The sequence below is a fragment of the Lipotes vexillifer genome, unplaced genomic scaffold (assembly GCF_000442215.2).
Source record: "Lipotes vexillifer unplaced genomic scaffold, Lipotes_vexillifer_v1.1 scaffold1129, whole genome shotgun sequence".
In the NCBI taxonomy this organism is placed as follows: Eukaryota; Metazoa; Chordata; class Mammalia; order Artiodactyla; family Lipotidae; genus Lipotes; species Lipotes vexillifer.
In genome coordinates, this window is record NW_006789022.1 from 4028642 (window position 1) to 4046087 (window position 17446).

General features: G+C 63.4%; 1 protein-coding gene across 1 annotated transcript in view; it reads right to left on the reverse strand.

The window, feature by feature from the left end:
- Window positions 1-1383: 1383 nt before the first annotated feature.
- Window positions 1384-17446, reverse strand: part of DAGLA (diacylglycerol lipase alpha) — a 23959-nt gene continuing 7896 nt past the window's right edge. The window contains exons 6-19 of the mRNA XM_007462173.1: window positions 16419-16553; window positions 15740-15817; window positions 13869-13993; window positions 10007-10160; window positions 9337-9420; window positions 9145-9222; window positions 8592-8672; window positions 7601-7743; window positions 7214-7282; window positions 6805-6877; window positions 5390-5586; window positions 4448-4577; window positions 3767-3954; window positions 1384-2335 (exon numbers count right to left, since the gene is read on the reverse strand). Of these exons, the coding sequence (XP_007462235.1) occupies window positions 1384-2335; window positions 3767-3954; window positions 4448-4577; window positions 5390-5586; window positions 6805-6877; window positions 7214-7282; window positions 7601-7743; window positions 8592-8672; window positions 9145-9222; window positions 9337-9420; window positions 10007-10160; window positions 13869-13993; window positions 15740-15817; window positions 16419-16553 (2487 nt within the window). The remainder of the gene's footprint in view (window positions 2336-3766; window positions 3955-4447; window positions 4578-5389; window positions 5587-6804; window positions 6878-7213; window positions 7283-7600; window positions 7744-8591; window positions 8673-9144; window positions 9223-9336; window positions 9421-10006; window positions 10161-13868; window positions 13994-15739; window positions 15818-16418; window positions 16554-17446) is intronic.

The window sequence follows — 17446 nt, forward strand, 5'->3', positions numbered from 1 at the left end:
TGGCAGGCTGGGAGGGGCAGCAGGCAGGCAGAGCGGGCAGGGCGGGGAGGGTGCCCCAGCAGCCCCTTCCTCGGCACACACTCATGCACATGCACACACACGCCCCGCGCTGGCATGCGCCCCCTCCCCGCTCTGCCTCGGGGACAGGCAGGGGCTCCACTTCCCCGCTGCTTCTCCAAGCCAGCAGGGAAGGAACCCTCCCACGTGGGGGCTGTGGAGGCCTCAGGCTAAACTGGGATGGCCCCGGGGCCCCTGGCCCTCCTGGGTCTCTAGCCGGCTCCCACAATACCCCACGCCTGGCTCCACTTAGTGCCAACAGGACATTGTGGGTGGGAGGGAAGAGAGGCCCGCTCCCAGCAGAGAGCCCCCAGGCCAGCGAGGAGGGGCAGCTGTGCAGAGTGGAGGCGTGTTTGGCTGCAGAGCCCAGGGCCTGGGGTGCCTAGGCCTGGGGGGAGGTGATTAAAAGGGCGTTTGGTGGCGCCCTCCTTCCTTCCAGGGCACTGACTCTGCAGGCAGGGGTGGTCACACCTGTGCCCTCCACCCTTTGAGTGGCCAGGATCCCCGGGGGTAGAAGGCAGACCAGGAAGTAATGGGGCAGGCCTGGGCACCCAGGACCCATCGACAGAGGGATCAGCATGAGGGATATCAGGCAGAGAAGGGGCGGCCCTGACCACACCCTCCTGTAGGCCCCTCCAGGCCCCATGGCTGCCTTGGGCCCTGTGGAGGCTGGCGCCTGCCTGCCCAGAAGGGGGCTACTAAACACGTGATTGCAGCGGGGGTCAGGGGGCCTGCAAGCCCAGGACACATCCTGAGCCCAGCCCAGCAGCTTCTGTAAACATACACAGCACTGCGGGCCACCTTGGTGGGGGGGGGTCACCCCAGGGGGCTGGCCAGCAGGCACCAGATCTGGGGGTGGCCAGGGCAGATGCCAGCCTGGACCACAGATGAGAATGTGTGGGGAGGGGGCCGCTCTCCATTTCCACCCTGGGAGAGCAGCCAGAGGGCAGTGACGGGGAGTCAGCATACTCATGGCTTGTCCTGGAATAGGAGGTGCCAGGATGCCCCTGTGGGGGGCACTCAGGCTGAGAGGGCGGAGTGTTGCCCTGTCTACCTGGCAGGCTGCCGCAGGCTTCTCCCTGCTCCACGCCCCTCCCTGTCATTCCCTATCTGGAGGGCCCAGATCCCAGCTGCCTTGGCTCTGGGGGTTCCAAAGCTGAGGTAGGGATGCGGACCCCCAGCTCAGCAGCAATGCCCAATGCCTGAGGCTACACTAGCCCCGTGGGGGCCTCTCCTCAAAGCTGCCCAGCCTGGAGGGCAGCCACCAGAAGCCTGAGGAGCCACCTGCTCTGGCCCAGGCCTCAGCTGGCAGCAACTCCTGGGGTGCTAGCGTGCCGAGATGACCAGGTCATCCTGCTTGGCGGGGCTGGCCCCATGGCCGGTGGGGGTGGAAGTCCGGATCTTGTCCACTGCCAGGCACTCCTGGCTGCTGAGGCCCGTGGGTGTCAGGTCCATGAGCTCGCCCGAGGAGCTGAGTGGGAAGGAGGGCGACAACGAGATGCCCGAGGAAGGGTCGGCCGAGCCAGCGAAGAGCCTTGGGGGCTTGGGCACCAGGTTGGGCTCGAACTGGGCGCGGAGCAGGATCTCTTGCTGGCTGGGGGACTTTGGGCCCTCGGCGTAGTCGCTGGTGGGGCTCTCGGGCACCACCATGCAGTAGAGGTCCTGGAAAGAGCTGCTTTTGCTGTCCAGGTTGAAGAGGCTGTCGATGAACTCGGCGAACTCCAGCACCTGAGGGCTGGGCGAGTCCCCCAGGCGCCCGTCACGCAGCGCCAGCTCTCCGCTGCGGGGGGGTGCCCCGCCGCCACCCCCTTCTTCCAGCTCGTCGTGGGCGGCTGCGCTGGGGGGCCGCTCGGGGGTGATGCCCCCGCTGCCCAGGGTGGCCTCCAGGGGCTGCGTGTCCTGCGAGTGCTTGGACAGGCTGTCGGCCGCCAGCAGCTCGGTGCGTGAGCTCAGGGACGGGTTCTCCTCGGGGATGGCGGGGTCGATGTAGAAGGGGTGGCCCTCGTCGCGCTCCAGCACCGCGTGGAGGCTGGGCGAGCCGCGGATGCTGCGGAAGCCGGAGGAGCGGCGCGAGTCGAAGCTGTACAGTGACTCCGTGTCCGAGAGGCTCTCCATGGTGGCCAGCGGCGCCCGCCGCGCCTGCAGCTCGGCCGCCAGCCGCTCCTGGGTGGACAGCAGCAGCAGCTCCACTGGGTCCTGGCGGGCTGCCGCGGCCACAGGGGACAGCAGCTGCCCCTCCGAGAAGCCCTCCAGGCTCATCTCAGACTGGGACTTGCTCCTGAGGGGGCAGGGAGGGGTGAGACTCAGGGGGGGGGGCCCACACCTAGTTCCCCAGCGGGAGGGAACTTGGGGAGGGGAAGGAGGGGAAAGCGGTTGAGCAGTCTGGGGACAGGGAACCCTCCTTTTTAAAAACCAGACCCCAAGATAGAAGACAAGAGAGTCGATGCAGGGCTGAGCTGGGGAGAGGGGGCCGGGGGCCTGCACTCGTGCCCATCACTGCACCGACGTCGCTGTACCCACCTGGAGACTGAGGCCCAGAGAGATTGGCTGCCCCAGGTCACTGGAGGCAGAGGTGGAAGGGTAGAGAGGGAAGGAGGGAAGGTAGGGAGGGAGAGAGCACGGCCCAGAGCCGCCCCCCGCTGGGTCCAACCCCACCCCCGGGCCAGCACCCCTCTGGGCCCCTTCCTGAGCTCCTATCACTTCCTTCCTCACCCGGGGCTTCCTCCCACCTCTCCCATGGGGTGTAGCCCTCTGCTGGATGGGGCTCTGGAGCCTGCAGGGAGTGAGTGAAGGGCCAGGGTGGGGGACACAGCAGCCACTGCAGCTGCGAACGGACACTGGCTCCCCCATCTGGTCATGCAGCCGCTATGGGAAATGCTTGTAAGATAGGGAGAGAAGTCCAGGTGTCCCCACCAAGGGTCAAGAAGCAGCCACCACCTTCTTTAGCAGCCTCTAGGCCAGATCTGTAACCTGGACCCAGGAGCTGGGCGGGAAGGGTCCCAGAGAGGCAGGAGGATCCCCACCCACCCCAGGAGCCACGGCCTCAGAGCCCAACCCCCCAAAGAGTGCGTGTGAATGTGGGGTGTGTTTGCGTCTGGAAGCGTGTACACGCCTGTGTTTCTGCGTGCAGCATGCATATTAGGCGTCTGTATGTCAGTCGGCCCATGTATCTGAGAGGCTGGGTCTGGGCACAGGTGCATCCATCATTTACACACATGGCTGCCCACACAAGCGTGTCCTTGTGTCCAAGCGTCTTGGCCTCTGTCTTGGTGTGTGTTCTATACGTGGATCTGTCTGTATGGGGCTCTGTGCACTTAGAGCTACTATTTGTGAACACATGTATATACACGTGTAAGCTTTAATACGTGCGTGCGTGTTAAGTGCATGGGTGTCCATCTGTTTGGGTCTAAACAGCTATGAGTGAATCTGTGTGCTTGTGGTCAGGGGTCTGTGCATCCCTGGATGCCTACTAGCCCACACGGGCTTCAGTGGTGGCAGGCTGGGGGACAGTGGGGGCAGAGCAGGAGAGACCCCGAGCAGCGGAGGCAAATTCAATCCCTCCCGTGCACGTGTACAGAGTGGCGTGAACATATGAGGGCCCGGCGTGTACACAGAATGCACGCGTGCACAAGCATCGACCGCGCTGAAAGCACGCGCGTGGCCACTGCACACACCCTCTGGGGCGGGGCTGCGGGGCGACGGCGCTCACCTGACACTGCTGTTTCGGTGGTCTGCGGCGGGCAGCTCCAGGGCCAGGCCGGCGGGCACAGGTGGTCCCGTGGGCAGCGGCTGCTGCTGGAAGATGAGCTCCGGAGTCAGGTCCACCTCCGTGGGGCTCACCATGACCTTCGCAGCAGAGAGCAGGGCCGTCTTCCCCTTGTTGTAGTTCTCCAGCACCTGGGGACAGGACGGGGAAGCTGGTGGCAGCGGAGGCGGGGCAGCAGGCCAGGCCTCTCAGGCGCAGCAGAGCTCCGTGGGGTCAGCCGGGCCTGCTCCCCTCCCCACACGGGGCCCGGCTCCTCCGGGAAGGTCGGGGCCAGGCCCTGGGATCGTGCCTCGCCCGCCCCACAGATGGGACAGGTTGGACTCTTCCTCCTCTGTGGCCGGCCCTTCCATGGCCAGGCAATGGCCAAGGCTGACCCTGCTTGGCCATGCGTCCGCCAAGTGCCAGGTGGCCTTCAGGGTTTGAGCTCAGCCTGCCTCAGGGACAGGTTCCTGGGTGGCTCCTAGCCCCTACCCACCACAGGACCACACAGTGGTGTGGTCAGAGGCGGGTGTGGAGCCCAGGATACGAGTGGGCTCCCTGGCCCACTAAGTGTCCAGGGAGCGTCACACCCTTGTGTGTAACATGGGGACGGAGACCCGGCCAGCCAGGTGCCGTGGGGCTCACCTTGTTGAGCCCCTCCATGACCACGTAGGGGAGATGCTCGTGCAGCATGGCCGGCGAGATGATCACCTCGTTGAAGGCCTTGTTGTCGCCCCAGATGGCAAAGTACGTGGGCTCCTCTTGTTCGCAGCAGCTGAGGGGCACAGGGGCCAGAGGGAAGCTGGCGGGTGGGGGGCAGCCTGGCCTTGGCCCCCAGGCCCCTGGCCCTGCTCTCTGCCCTGGCTTGGTGGGAGTGGGGTGGCCTTGGAGACGCCCTGCCCGGCTGGACCAGCAGGGCTGTGTCCCCGGGCTCCTTGCTTCTGCCTCACCTCAGCCCTCGCCACCAGCCCTCCGCAGCCAGGAACATTTATGCCACGTAGAGCCAGAAAGCCTGACCTTGAGCTGTCACCTGCCTGTGGCCTGGGCCATACCTGCTCCACCCCAGGGAGGGTCCCGGCTCGCAAGCCGTTGTTTGTCGAGGAGGCAGCCCAACCCTCTGAGAGTGCGGGAAGTGGTCGGGGGTGAGGTGGGAGAGGTCGCCGTACCGGCCCTCTCCTGGTCTCTCTCCTGCCCCCGCCAGCTGTCTGCCAACTCATCCCAGCTGCGATGCCAAGTGACAACTGAGGCGTGAGCTTGGCCAGGGCTTTAGGGTGACCCTCCAGGGCATCTGCTTTTAAATGGATGCGAGTGCGGACAGCTGTCCTGGGGGACACTAGGGAAGGGTGACACTGGGGACGAAGACCGGGACCGTCAAGAGAGGAGCCTGGAGTCCTGCTCTGGATCGGCCTGTCGTTGCACTTCCAGGGCCCGAGGCTCGGGCAACCCTGCTGTGGGCGCCCTGGGCCACTGTCACCAGCCTCTGCACCTACGCCCCGAGGGTGACAGAATGAAGGCCGGCCCCACCCTCCACACCCCTGCCCTGGCTGCCGCCACCTCCCAGCTGACCGGGGCGTGGGCAGCACCTACCAGCACTGTTCCGCTGGGTGGTTGTGGACCACATGGATAATGCGGCCGGGGGGGTAGAGAGGGGTGCTGGCGGACAGGGCGATGGTCAGGTCACTGGGGTGGGTCCAGAGCCGTGTGCTGGCCAGGGTGGTCACCTCCAGCTCCTCGGGCAGCTCCGACTTGGGGATGCATTTTGTGGCCCCTACGATGATTCGCCACTGTGGGGACAGGGAGAAGGGGGGGATGGAGCTGAGTGGCGCTGCCCGGGCGGGCAGGGGGTGCTCAGGAGAGCTCACAGGTGACAGTGGGGAGCTGGGATGGCCATGGGGCAGAGGGAAGGGCAGCGCCCAGTGGAAAGGCGGGGGCTGAGGTGTCCAGCGGCCACGATGGCCAAAAAGGTGCCAAGGACAGATGACATGGAATGGCTGAACTTCAGGGCTGCAACACCAGTCAACCCCTTATCTAGCGGAGGGGAAACAGGCCCAGCGAAGGGAGGGGACTTGCTCTAGGTTGTCTCATAAGTCAGAGGCAGAACAGACCCCGAAGCTCAGTCCAGCTGCACCCACCAGGCCCGGCCACATCGAGGGCGGCTCCCCGCCACTTGCCTCGGGGGCCTGACAAGCACCCTGGACTGGGTCTGAGCGGAGCAGTTCCATGTCCTTAGGCTCCTCCTATGCCTTCGTTGCCTGCTCCCCCCGGCACCTGGTGCCCTGCCTGCCAGATGGTCACGGGCACCAAGGCTGGGAACAGTCCCAACTGGGCTGAGAGGGTGAATGGGGTGAGGGCGGGCCTGCGGGCACAGAGGCCCTGCTGGGCCTGGCCGGCCACCCCCTGCCCGCCTCAGGGCGCCTGGCTGCAGCATGCCCACCCCCAGCCTGGAACGCTGAAGGCCATGTTACAGGAAGAGCCCCCAGTGTCCTCTGCAGGCCTGAGGAGGGGTTAGGGAGGGCTGGTCCTCTCCTCTCAGCCGCAGGGAAAACCAGAACAAACTGCCCCCAGAGCCCCTCCCCAGGCGACCTCCAGCCTCCCTGAGCCTGGGGATCGCAGTGGGCTTTGGAGGAGGCCTTCCTGTCACACTCGGAGCACTGACCTCGGGACTGCTTTGTCCCGACTGCAGGCAGCTCTGTGCCACAGGAGTCAGGACTCAGGAGCCCTCGGTTCCAGTCCTGACTGCGTTACGACTTGCTGTGTGAGCAAAAGCAAGTCCCTTGCCCACCCCGGGCCTCCGTTTCCCCATCTGCACAAGGACAGGTAGGGGGCGGGTGGCGTGAGCTCGGAGATGCTGAGGGCCTGAGGGCCTGAGGTCCCCAAGACATCAATCATACCCCAGCCTGGCCTCACGTGGCGAGGGGGCCGAGGGACAGGTGGGGCAGAAGACAGAAGGCAGGAGCCCAGAGCCCAGGGGGCCCCGGCGGCAGGGAGGGGAGTGAGCTCACTTTGGGCTTGGTGCTCCGCTGCAGGACATCCAAGAGCTGTCTGCGGAAGCCTTCCAGCTGGGAGAGGCCGATCCTGGAGAAGGAAGCAAGTCGGGGCGTCAGCCTGAGCTGGCCCAGGACGGGGAGATGGGTGGGGTGAGGGGCAGCAGGGCTCCCAGGAACAAGAAGACCAGGCCATCAGGGTCACGGGGTGGGTGAAGAGCCTGCAGCTTGGCAGGGCCCAGCCAGGAAGGGGAGGCCAGGCAGGGCGGGCCGACCGTGCCCTCTCACCCTGGACACCTGAGTTGGGGGGATTCTGGGGGTCCCTCGAGGAGGTGGGAGTTTGAGTGAGAGAGACGGGGCACCTGGGTGAGGCCCCGAGATGGCAGAACAGCCCAGGCCAGGCAGGTGGAGAGAGGGAGCGACTTGCCTGGGGACAAGGTCTTTGCCCAGGACCACAGCTGTCACAAACTCCTTGGAATACTCCATGGCGTCCTCGCTGCAAGGGAAGCCGAGGGGGTGCCAAGGCAGGGGAGGGGCGCGGTGTTCCCAAGCGGGCTCGGCTCCAGCACTCCAAGACCCTGGGGAGCGGGGCTGCCTGCTCCCCGCCCGCCTATCCCATCAGCAAGGCTTTGCTGGGGCTAGATCCCAGGGTCCACCTGGCTTTTGCCAGAACCCCTGCCTCCACTCTCCAGGCCATTCCCAGGTTCCCTTATGATTGGAACCCAGACTGCCCAGTCCAGCTCCCTGACCGAGCCAGCTCCCAGCACTGTCCACCAGTCGCCCCCAGCCAAGTCTGAGGCCCCAGACTGCTCACCTCAGCAGGCCCCCTGGCGGGGAGTAGGCAAAGCACTTGAGGGTCGGGTACTGGGGTCGCAAGAGGAAGGAGAGGATGGCAGCGGTGCCTGCGCCCAGGGAGTGGCCCACCACTATCAGGCCGTAGTGTTTGGTTCCGCGGCCCTGGGGACCGAGAGAAGCCCTGAGAGTCCTGCCCCACTGCCTGCCAAGCTGACACCAGGGAGGCAGAGGGGGCTTCCCAGAGTCCTGGGATCATGTCTGTGCTGTGTGGCTGCTGGGGCAGAGGAAGGGCCAAGCTAGGCCCCCACAGAGCAACTTCTTGGGGAGACTATATAACAAACTCCTATTCATCCTTCAAAACCTTGCACAGAGGTTACCTCCTTGGAGAAGCCCTTCCTGATTTTCCAGGAGAGGCTTGCTCCCTCCTAGATACTGCATCTGCACCTGGGATAGACCTTTAAATATAATGATTACACTCTATTATAATCATTTGGTCACCTGCTCCCATCCCTGTGCCCCAACCACTAGACTGGGGTCTCCTGAGGCCAGGGACTGCTTGGCTTTGGGAAGGGCAGTTAGGAGCACCTCAGGAGCTGCCTGCCTGCACAGGGAGGAATGGGCAGTGGGCAGGCCCAGATCGCCCTCAACCAGAGCAGCACCCCTTCTATCTGTTCTGCAATTATTTTCTATGTTCATTCTGCTCAACATTTTGGAAGCCCCAGAACTGAACCATCTTTAGCCTCCAGTGCCTGGCACCAAGCGGGTGCTCACAACTGCGTGGGGCTGAGCAGGGGTGTTCAAGAGGAGCTGGTACAAAAGAAGAAAGGGCCATAGGGGGTGGGAGGGACTGAGCAAGTGAGGAGGGGGCTGGGAGCCAGGGATGGAAGGAGAGTGTAGGAGCCTGGCCTGCAGGGGAGGCTCCATCATTCACCTGTCCTGTCCCCAGTCTGTTGCCCTGGGGGAGGGCGAGCTGGGTGTGGCAAGGGCTCATGGCATGGAAATCGCCTCACCAGGTCTCGCCCGAAGGCCTGGGACAGGACCATCTCCTGCTCCAGCTTCTTTTTGATGTACTCAGCCGAGAGGACCATTCCCTGGGTGAGGAGGAACAGAGGTGGGCATCACAGGGAGGGAGGGAGGCCTGTCAGGGACCAGCAAAGCCACAGGGATGTGAAGCTCACTAACCCTGTCCCTCCCATTTCCCCCTTTGGTCCTCATGATAAGCTGGCTGGGGGCGCTGGAGGACACTTAATCACATCATTTCCATTTCACAGATGAGAAAACTGAGGCTCAGAGGGATGGTGTGCCTAATCGGAACCAGTGAGATCTCTTCCCAGTTGCCTCCTTGAGCTCTTGTGGGACAGGATCTGCGCCGGGCAGGGCTGTGGGGGTCCTGGCAAGTGGGGGGCAGTGGACTTTCCAGACGAATCTGCACCTCTCTGACCAGTCTCTCCTGGTGAGCCCAGTGACCCCAGAGGAGCCCCCACCCCAACAGGACAGGCCTGCGTGCTGGCAGCGGAGAGGGGAAGGCCAGGGGCCGCCGGGGGGGCCCACGAGGAGGGGTACCTTGTGTCCCAGCCAGGTGCCATGGTGCCCCTCCACAGGGAGGCGCTCGGCGTCACCAGTCAGGTCTGTCAGGGCGTCCTTGTGGGGAGAGAGGATGGTGAGGGGCAGGACTGGGAACAGGAGAAAGGAGGCGGGCACCCTCGGGGGCTGTGAGGGGGTCCACGGGGTGGGCTGGGTCACTGGGCAGCGTACCTTGGGGGACAGGGTTCCCCGGATACTGATCACCACCTTCTTCTTGTCGTGGTCCACTGCCACGTAGAAGGGGGTTTCATAGACCTAGGAGAAGGGCGGCTCATGAGCCTGAAAGGCCCCCAGGGTGGAGCCAGGTTTGGGGAAGTGACTGAAGCCGTTCTCCTTCAGGGCCCGGGAATCTGGCACCACTGGCCACTGGGCCCCTGACGCCTGCAAGGGCCACAGCAGGTCCCTCCCAACCCGGCACACAGCCTACCCGGCCTTCCTAATTCCGCTGACCCGGGCGCCCTGAGTGCTGCCGTCCTGCCTGCTCAGTCCTGAGGGGCTGACCCCTCCCCAGTGCCTCCTGCTTTTCCCCTCTCAATTCCTTCCCCCAAAGGCTGGGGCCGGGAAGCCCCAGTGCCAGGTGCGGGGTTGGGGTCCACTTCCTAGACCCGGAGCGGATGCAGGCCAGGATGTGGCGAGAAGGAGGCGGCCCATCTCTGGTCTGCCCAGCGAGGGGAGGCCTGGAGGCTTTGGCCAGCCATGCCAGCCAAGCCAAGGGCTCCTGCTGCTGAGGGGGACGGCGCACACACCCCAGGCCGCAGCGCTGCCTGCCTCCTGTGGCCTGTGGAGGACCAAGGCTGGGGGGACGCTGCACCAGCCTGGCAAGCCCGCCCCAGTCGCTCACCGCATCATGGCAGGAGGTGTAGACGATGTCCACCGCGGTCATGTTCTCGTCCAGGAAGTGGCGCCGGATGGCGATGGCGTTGCAGCCGCAGCAGTTGTCTTCCTCGATGGTAACTCCAGGGGCAAATCGGGGCCGTGCGGGACACAAGCAGCACCTGGGTGGGTGGCAGAGGGCTCAGAGCCAGGGACCCTGACGGAGCAGCGGTCTCCCCCATCCTCTCTGGAACTGGTTCTTGCAGCCGTACCCCCTCTCCAAAGCCTCCCCTGCAAAGCTCCACCGGCCCAGCCCGGGCCCAGCCCTCATCTTACTCGGCCTCTCGGCAGCACAAGACCCGGTGGGACTCACCCTCCCCCTTGAAACGCTCTCTCCATTTGGCTGGAGGCACCCTGTCTCCTGGGCTGCTTTTCCCTCGGGACAGCCTCCTTGTACTCGTCCTCTCACTGAGGACCCAGAGGTCAGCCCTGGAGCTCCTCTTCTCTCCAGCGACACCCGCTCCTGGGGCCTCATCCAGTCTTGGGCTTTAAATACCACCTATGCGCCAGTAAGCCCCGGAGACCTGCTCACATTCAACTGCCTGTGCAATACCTCCTCCCAGATGTCCCACAGGATTGCAACCTTTCCAGGTCCCAGTCCCCGAGGCCCCGCCCCCTGTGCTCCCGGCAGCCCCCACACCCACCCCTCAGGGCTCAGCTCCACCTCGGTGCCATCGCCATAGGGTCCTCACCCCACCTCACATCCCACACCAGTCCGTCAGCACGTCCGCTAGCTCTGCCTTCAAATTCAGATGTGGACTCCGAATGCTTGCCCTCGCCGCCACCCCGTACCCTGCTCCAAGCCACCTTATCCCTGCCTTGGAGTGTCACAGGGGCCTCCTGACTGGTCTCCCTCATTTATACTCGCCCCTTACGTTCTCAACATGGCTGCCAGAGTGACCCTCTAAGATGTACGTCAAGCCACATCACTGCACTCAAAACCCTCCGATGCTGCCCTTCCTGTCCAGTATAAAGGCCCAGAGTCCTTGCAAGGGCTGAGGGCCCTGCCCCATCTGGCCCTGGTCCTCTGGCCTGTTGCCTCCGACTCCCCTCGGATGCGTTGGCCATATTCCTGCCTCAGCCTCTGCACCGTGGTTCCCTCTGCCTGGAACATTCTTCTCGTGGTTTCTGTGTGGCCAGATCCCTCAGTCCTTCAGGCCTCTGCTCAAATGTTATGCTATGGGAGGTCCGCCGCCTGGGCCACCTCATCTGACATAGCTAGCCCCTGCCAAGCCTGACAGCACAGTCAGCCTAATTTTTCTCCAAAACACTGACGTGCTCCAATGAGCTGCATTTCTTTGTCTGTGCCTTGCCACCAGGCGGTGGGCTCCACAGGGCAGGGTTTGCTCTGCTTGGTTCACAGTTATGTGCCCAGCCCCCAAAACAGCACCAGGCACATAGCAGGATTCCCCAAAATGAACAGGGTGAGCGGCTGAGCTGGGCACCCAGCTCGAGTGCAGCGGCTCCTCGGGCCACCAGAGGGGGCCAGCACCCAACAGATGGGGCCCTGGAGCCCCGAGAGCATGTGACCTGTGTCTGCCTGCTCTCTTGGCTTGACGGCTGAGATTTTATTGATACTAAGAATCCTAGATCTTGGTGATGCACAGAGGTTTGTCTTCACTCGAGCAGCGCCTGAGGGACTGATACATACCCCTCAATGGGAAGAGGCCTCACTGAGAAAACCCAGGGTCAAGCCAAGTCTCGGAAGCAACCAGGCCTGGGGTGGGCAACCATCTCCATTTACTCTGGGAGACCCCCACACCCATCGCCCGCCACTGCTGGGCCAAGTGGGGACAGGTCTGGGCCTGTGGGCCAGGCTCCCGTTTTCAGGCAGCTGTGGCCCCTCTCCAACCTCAGCCCTGCCCTCTAGCACCGAGCACATGGCTGCCAAAGTGTACGTAGTCTTCGGAGACAGAGACCTGGGCTTGAATCCTTGCTCTGGTGGCCCTTCCTGACCGTGAGGGCCTGGTGGGCAGGTGCTGATAGCTACTTTACAAGGCTGGGGTGAGATCAAAGGCCCAAGATGCAGGCATACACCTGGCACCCAATAAATGGTGATGCCCCCTCTCTCCGGGGAGAAGGCTGCCCCTGAGTCAGTGATCTGAGGGCCAGGGGAAGCGATGAGAGCAGCGGGGCCAGCAGCCTGGAAGGGAGGGGCCCGCGGCACCGTCGAGGCCAGCACTCCCGCCTAGAGGAAGCTGGGGCACTGAGGGGCTCAAAGGTCCTGGGAGCCTGAGGACCCGCTTGGCCCATGGCAGGGCCTCTCCTGCCCACAGGAGACTGACCACACGTCCAGGGTAGGGCTGGAGCCGAGTGGGGTGTCCCCAGGGTGGTGGGGCCATAGGCAGGCATGGCCTGCCATGCTCTGTGTGGGACGGCAGGACCACTCCAGGTGAAGGGCCTGGGCCTGAGGCAGGTGGGCTGCCCTCCTTCCTCCAGCCAGTGCTGGGACTCTGGGCTGCTGTGGACAGGCTGGGACTCAGAAAAGGGAGCTCAGCCCTCTGGCCTCCATCCTGACACCCTTGGCTGTAGGCCGGGACTCCAGGCCTGCCTCTTCTCTGCCCCCCAGGGCACCGGGCTTTCACTGAGCCCTCACGGGGTCTGAGGTTCTTCTGCTTCCTCTGCCTGCAGCATTGAGAAGCTGCTGCAAGTGCAGCCTCGCTCCTGTCTGCAGAGCCCCTCAGGTGCCCAGGCTGCCAGTGACTCCCCGGCTTCTGAAATACCCCACAGGTGGGCAGGATGAACACTGCCTGTACAAATGACGTCCCCACTCTGCCAGCGAGAAATGGAGCAGGGCTGTTGGAGCCCAGATCTCAGGACTCCTGGCCCAGTGCTCATTTGGAGAAGTCTCTCAGCCGCTGCAGGGGCTCCCAAGGATGCTGGGGGGGTGAGAAGCAGTGTGTGGGCTGGCAAAGACGGGGAGGGGCATGGGGATGCCCTGGTCAGCTGTGTCAGTCGCTGGGGGATGGTGAGAACAAGTCTGAGGGCCCCCCAGCTTTCTGGGAAGAGGACGCTGAAGGAGGGAGTGGCTACTTGGGCCCCAAGGGCGGTAGTGTCGTGGAACAGAAGCTGCCCGCCCAGCATGCCAGCCTTTCCGGAACAGGGAGCCCAGGGAGCTGTCCTCCTTCTGCCCGGCCTGGGCAGAGCATGGAGACACCAAAGAAGGGGAGGGGCCCTCGTGGAGCCGAGCCCTCCTCTGGCCCACTTAGGAAAGCAGAGTCCACCCTGGCCCCCAGCGGTGGGCTAAGGGCAGCACCCGGCTGAGGCCTTGCCAACTCCTTGTGAAGAGGGCTGGAGCCTTTCACAAAGGGCATTCTTGCTGCCCTTTCAGAGGCTTCTATGGATTGGGGCTCAACCAGGAAAGGCCTTTCTTCCAGAAAGGCAGAGCACAGGAAGGGAGCCGGGAGAAGGAAGATGTGGGCAGAGGGGAGTAGTTGAGGGGGCAGGGAGAGAGATGGGACAGGGGTAAGCTGCACAGCCAGATGCTGGGCAACGTCTCATTTCGTCCTCTCAAACATCCCCATTTTACAGATAAGGAAACTGAGGCTTGCAGGGGTAGACCGACTTGCCCAAGGCTACCAGTGACAAAGCGTGGATTCAAACCTGATACCGTGTGATTCCAAAGCCCACGCCCTTCCCCATCCAGGGATAACACCGAACTAGAAAGGTTGAGGCCCAGAGATGGTGCAGAAGAGAAGCAACGCGGGCCGCAGGGGGCAGGGTAGCAGGTACAGTCCGTTTAGGGAGAGCCCCCCATGGGCAGGCCCGGCATCGTGACCACAGCCCCTCTGCACACGCCGCTAGCTAGGGGGACGGGCCGGTATACTCACGAGCAGGACCGGGCCAGCTGGCAGAGGCCACAGGCCGGCTTCCGCATCAGGTACATGGGCCACCCGTAGGCAGCCAGGGCAAAGAGCATGTAGTAGCAGACCTCTTTGTAGCGGAGCATCTCTTGCTGGAAGAGAAGAGGCAGAGGGCGGTCACCTCCTGCCCTTCCTGCCTGTAGCCTCAGGGCCCATGGGCTCCCCTCGATGGAGGATGGAGGCAGGAGCTGCCCTCCCAACGGGCTGCAGACCACCCCCACCCCCGCCTCGGAGGACCCGCTCCTCCAGATAATTGCATTTCCCTAATTATCTCCATGCAACCAGGGCACGAATCCTCCTAAGACCTGTCCCATTGCCCCAATCTCAGAAATTAATGATTTGGGGACAGAAAAACACTCAGAGCACTGGATCGATTTCCTTGCCCGTTTTCCCGAAAACGGAAGAGAGGGGGAGGTTACAGCGACAATCGCCCACCTCGGCAATCAGGCCCCCCAGGAACGGTAATTTAACCCTGAGAGGCCCGGACCCCCCGGAGGGGGCTGCCCAGCCCACAGAGCAGCAGGGCTGGCCCTGGAGACATGGACATGCTGGGGACCAGACCAGTGGCCCACCGTCAGGGCTTCTGGGCAGATTGGGATCTCTGAGAAAGGCGCCGGTTTGAAAGCTGGTGTCTGAGGCCGGTGGCTGTTATCAGCCTAACAGCTGCAGGAAGGCAAGGAGGCCCAGGTATCCCAGCAAAGCGGCTTCGGTGTCTCGGGTGCCCCAGGCACTGGGGACTCCTGCACTTAGAGGGAATTAGTCACCTTGTAAAAGGTGAAGAGAGTGATTAGTCATCTTGTGAAGTGAAATAAACAGCACCTTCATCAGGGCCCCGAGGGGTAGAACCGTCCCCTGGCTGCTCTATCTGCTCTCCAGGAAAGCACTGGAGGAGGTAGGTATCCTCTTCGGCTCAGGGAGGAGGGCGGGGCGCTGGCACCTGGAGGCTCAGCTGCCCCTCCCCTGCCCCCCACAGGCGAGAGAGGGCGTGATGAGAGCGGGCCTGGGCAGCCCCGGGAGGCTGGGACGGCTGCTCTGGGCACATGCTATGGACAGGCTATTTTAAGAAGGGATGCAAATGCCCATTTTGGGGAGCGGGGGCAAACGGAGAACAGGCTTTTCCAGGGGATTCAGATGTGAAGGATGAATCCTTTCTAACGCTGTCCCGACTGGCACCACTGGCGCTGTGCAGGGAACGGGGCTCAGGATGGCTCATCCCCTCCCCACCGGGGCTCTGGGTGAAAGGCAGGCCCAGCACCGTTTATGCTGCTGCAGGAACAGATCAGAGGGATCAGGGACTTGCTCAAGGTCACAGCCCCTGTCTACACTAAATCGGTTTGCTTCTGGGGCAGGGCCGGCCCTCCGGCTGCAGCTTCAGCCCTGGGTGAGGCGCTCCTTTACTGGGACACACACACGGGATTTCTCCTAAAGGCGCTTAAGAGGTTCTGCTACTCAAAAAAGCTTGGAAACCAAAGTGCTGTGTCCTGCTGCCTTTTGTAACAGTAACAACCGTGGCAATAATAATAACAGCTCACCCTCCTGAAGCCCTTTATCATCTCAGGGGGCCAGGACCAAGCATTCTGAGCACCGTGAGGCCAATTCAGGGGTCTTTTCTGTAGGACCAGCATGATGCAGGGGTGGGGGTGGGGCCGCTGGGGGAGGACTCGGGAGGAAAGGGGCATGAACTGAGAAGGGGGGCCGCCTGGAGGGCTGAGGGGGGATCCGCACAGTGCAGGTGTGCCCAACGCTGCAAGGGCAGCCGGCAGGCGGTCTGCTCGGGTCGTCCCGGCAGAGGGAGAGAGGGAGCCGGCACGGGGTGGAGGCGGGTGGCTCTGACTCACCGAGTTCTTGAGGTCGAGGTACTTGGTGTTTCTGGTCACCGGCATCCCAGACAGGAAGGCTAGGATGTCATTGTTGGCCTGGAAGACATGCGCGTTAGGGTGACTGCCCTGGGCACAGCTGCACGGCTGAGAAAGGGGTCCAGGCCCCCAGCTCTGCACCCTGCCTGCCTCCCCAGGGCCTGAGAGCCCAAAGGGGCGTGTGGTTTCTAGCTCTTCCGTGATCTGGCCAGTTTTCCAAAATCTGAGGTCTCCTCATGTCTCCAGTTGCTCCCCTTCCACCCAAAGCATCAATCCCCTGGGATGTCGCTAGCCCAGGCTGGGAGAAAACGTATTTTGCATGGGATGCCGGGAGACCCCAACTAGGACTGGTGTGCTGGCTGGGGTGGGGTGGAGAGGCAAGCGCAGAGGCTGGAGCGTGGAGCTGGATGCCTCATCGGGCCCCTGTGATTAGACGTCCCCTGGGGCCCTGGAGGCAGCCTTGCGGCCCCACAGAGGGAAGTCACTCAAGCAAGAGCCATGAGTGGTGAAGGGTGAGCTGGGGAAGGGAGGGGAGTGAACGTCAAAGGGTGGCCTCCTGGGCCAAGAGGGTGGGCGGAACCCGGGGGGCAGCAGGGGCGGCAGGGAGGGCCCGGGAGGAGGGCAGTGCGGGGAGGCGGCCTGAGCACGGCTGTGCGCTCACCTCGTCCAGCACGGCGTTGCGCTTGGCCCGCTGCCGCTGCCGGAGCAACACCAGGCCAGCGATGATGTCGGAGGGCACGATGTCCAGGTCTCGGAAAAACTCGGCAAAGAGGTAGGCGATTTCCGAGTAGGCGTCCTACGAGGTCCAGGGAGGCAGGAGGCGGCGGCAGGGGAGCAGGAGAGAGGACGAGACACGGGGTGTGAATGCCCGGGGCTGGGTGTCTGCTCGGGGTCCCCTGTACAAGTTCCCCCCAGCCCCCTACATGCGGCCCTCTGCAGCCGTGACCCTGAGGGCCCTGTCCTGGGCTCCAGGCCCCTGTAGACCCGGCAGAAGCTGTCCCAGACACCGCTGACCCTTCTCCTTCGGCGCTCACCGGGCACCGTCTACCCGGCACAGATGCCCCCGGGAGCCGTTTCCTGTTCCTTCCCCAGGACTAGGAATCAAGGCCTGGGCCTGGCCTGTTTCTCCTTCGGCCCTTCTCTCTAGCAGAGGAGCCAAAACTAAGCTCCTGGCTGCTTTCCCCACACTGAGTTTCTTCCCACCTCCCACCAGCTGTGACCTTGAACGCCCTGCTAAGGGCTGTACGGAGCCCTGGGTCTCAGGCCCCCTCCCCGACCTGTCCACAGTTGTAGGCTTAGGGACCCCCACCATGTGCCTGCAGAAGGGGCATGTGACCTGGGACCACTGGCCCCGCTAGCTGTCCTGCCAGCTCTGTTCTCAGGACAGCCATGCTTGGGGCCTGGGGGCGGGAGGCAAGGCAGACAGACGTGCCAGCAGAGTGCAGTCTGCCCTGCCTCACCACAAGCTGGTCTGGAACCTCTTCCCTAACTGGTCAGGAGAGGCTGTGGTGGGAAGAAACTCATGGCAACTGGTTTTCTCTCGCTGGGTTTCACCCTTGAGTGTCTGGCACATGTAAGAGAGGAAAAATCAAGGGCTGCAAACTCAAAAGCCTAATGGGGCCAAACAGAGCCTGCTACTGCTTTGAGAGGCCCACCTTGGGCAAATCTAGAAATACTGAACTTTCCCTA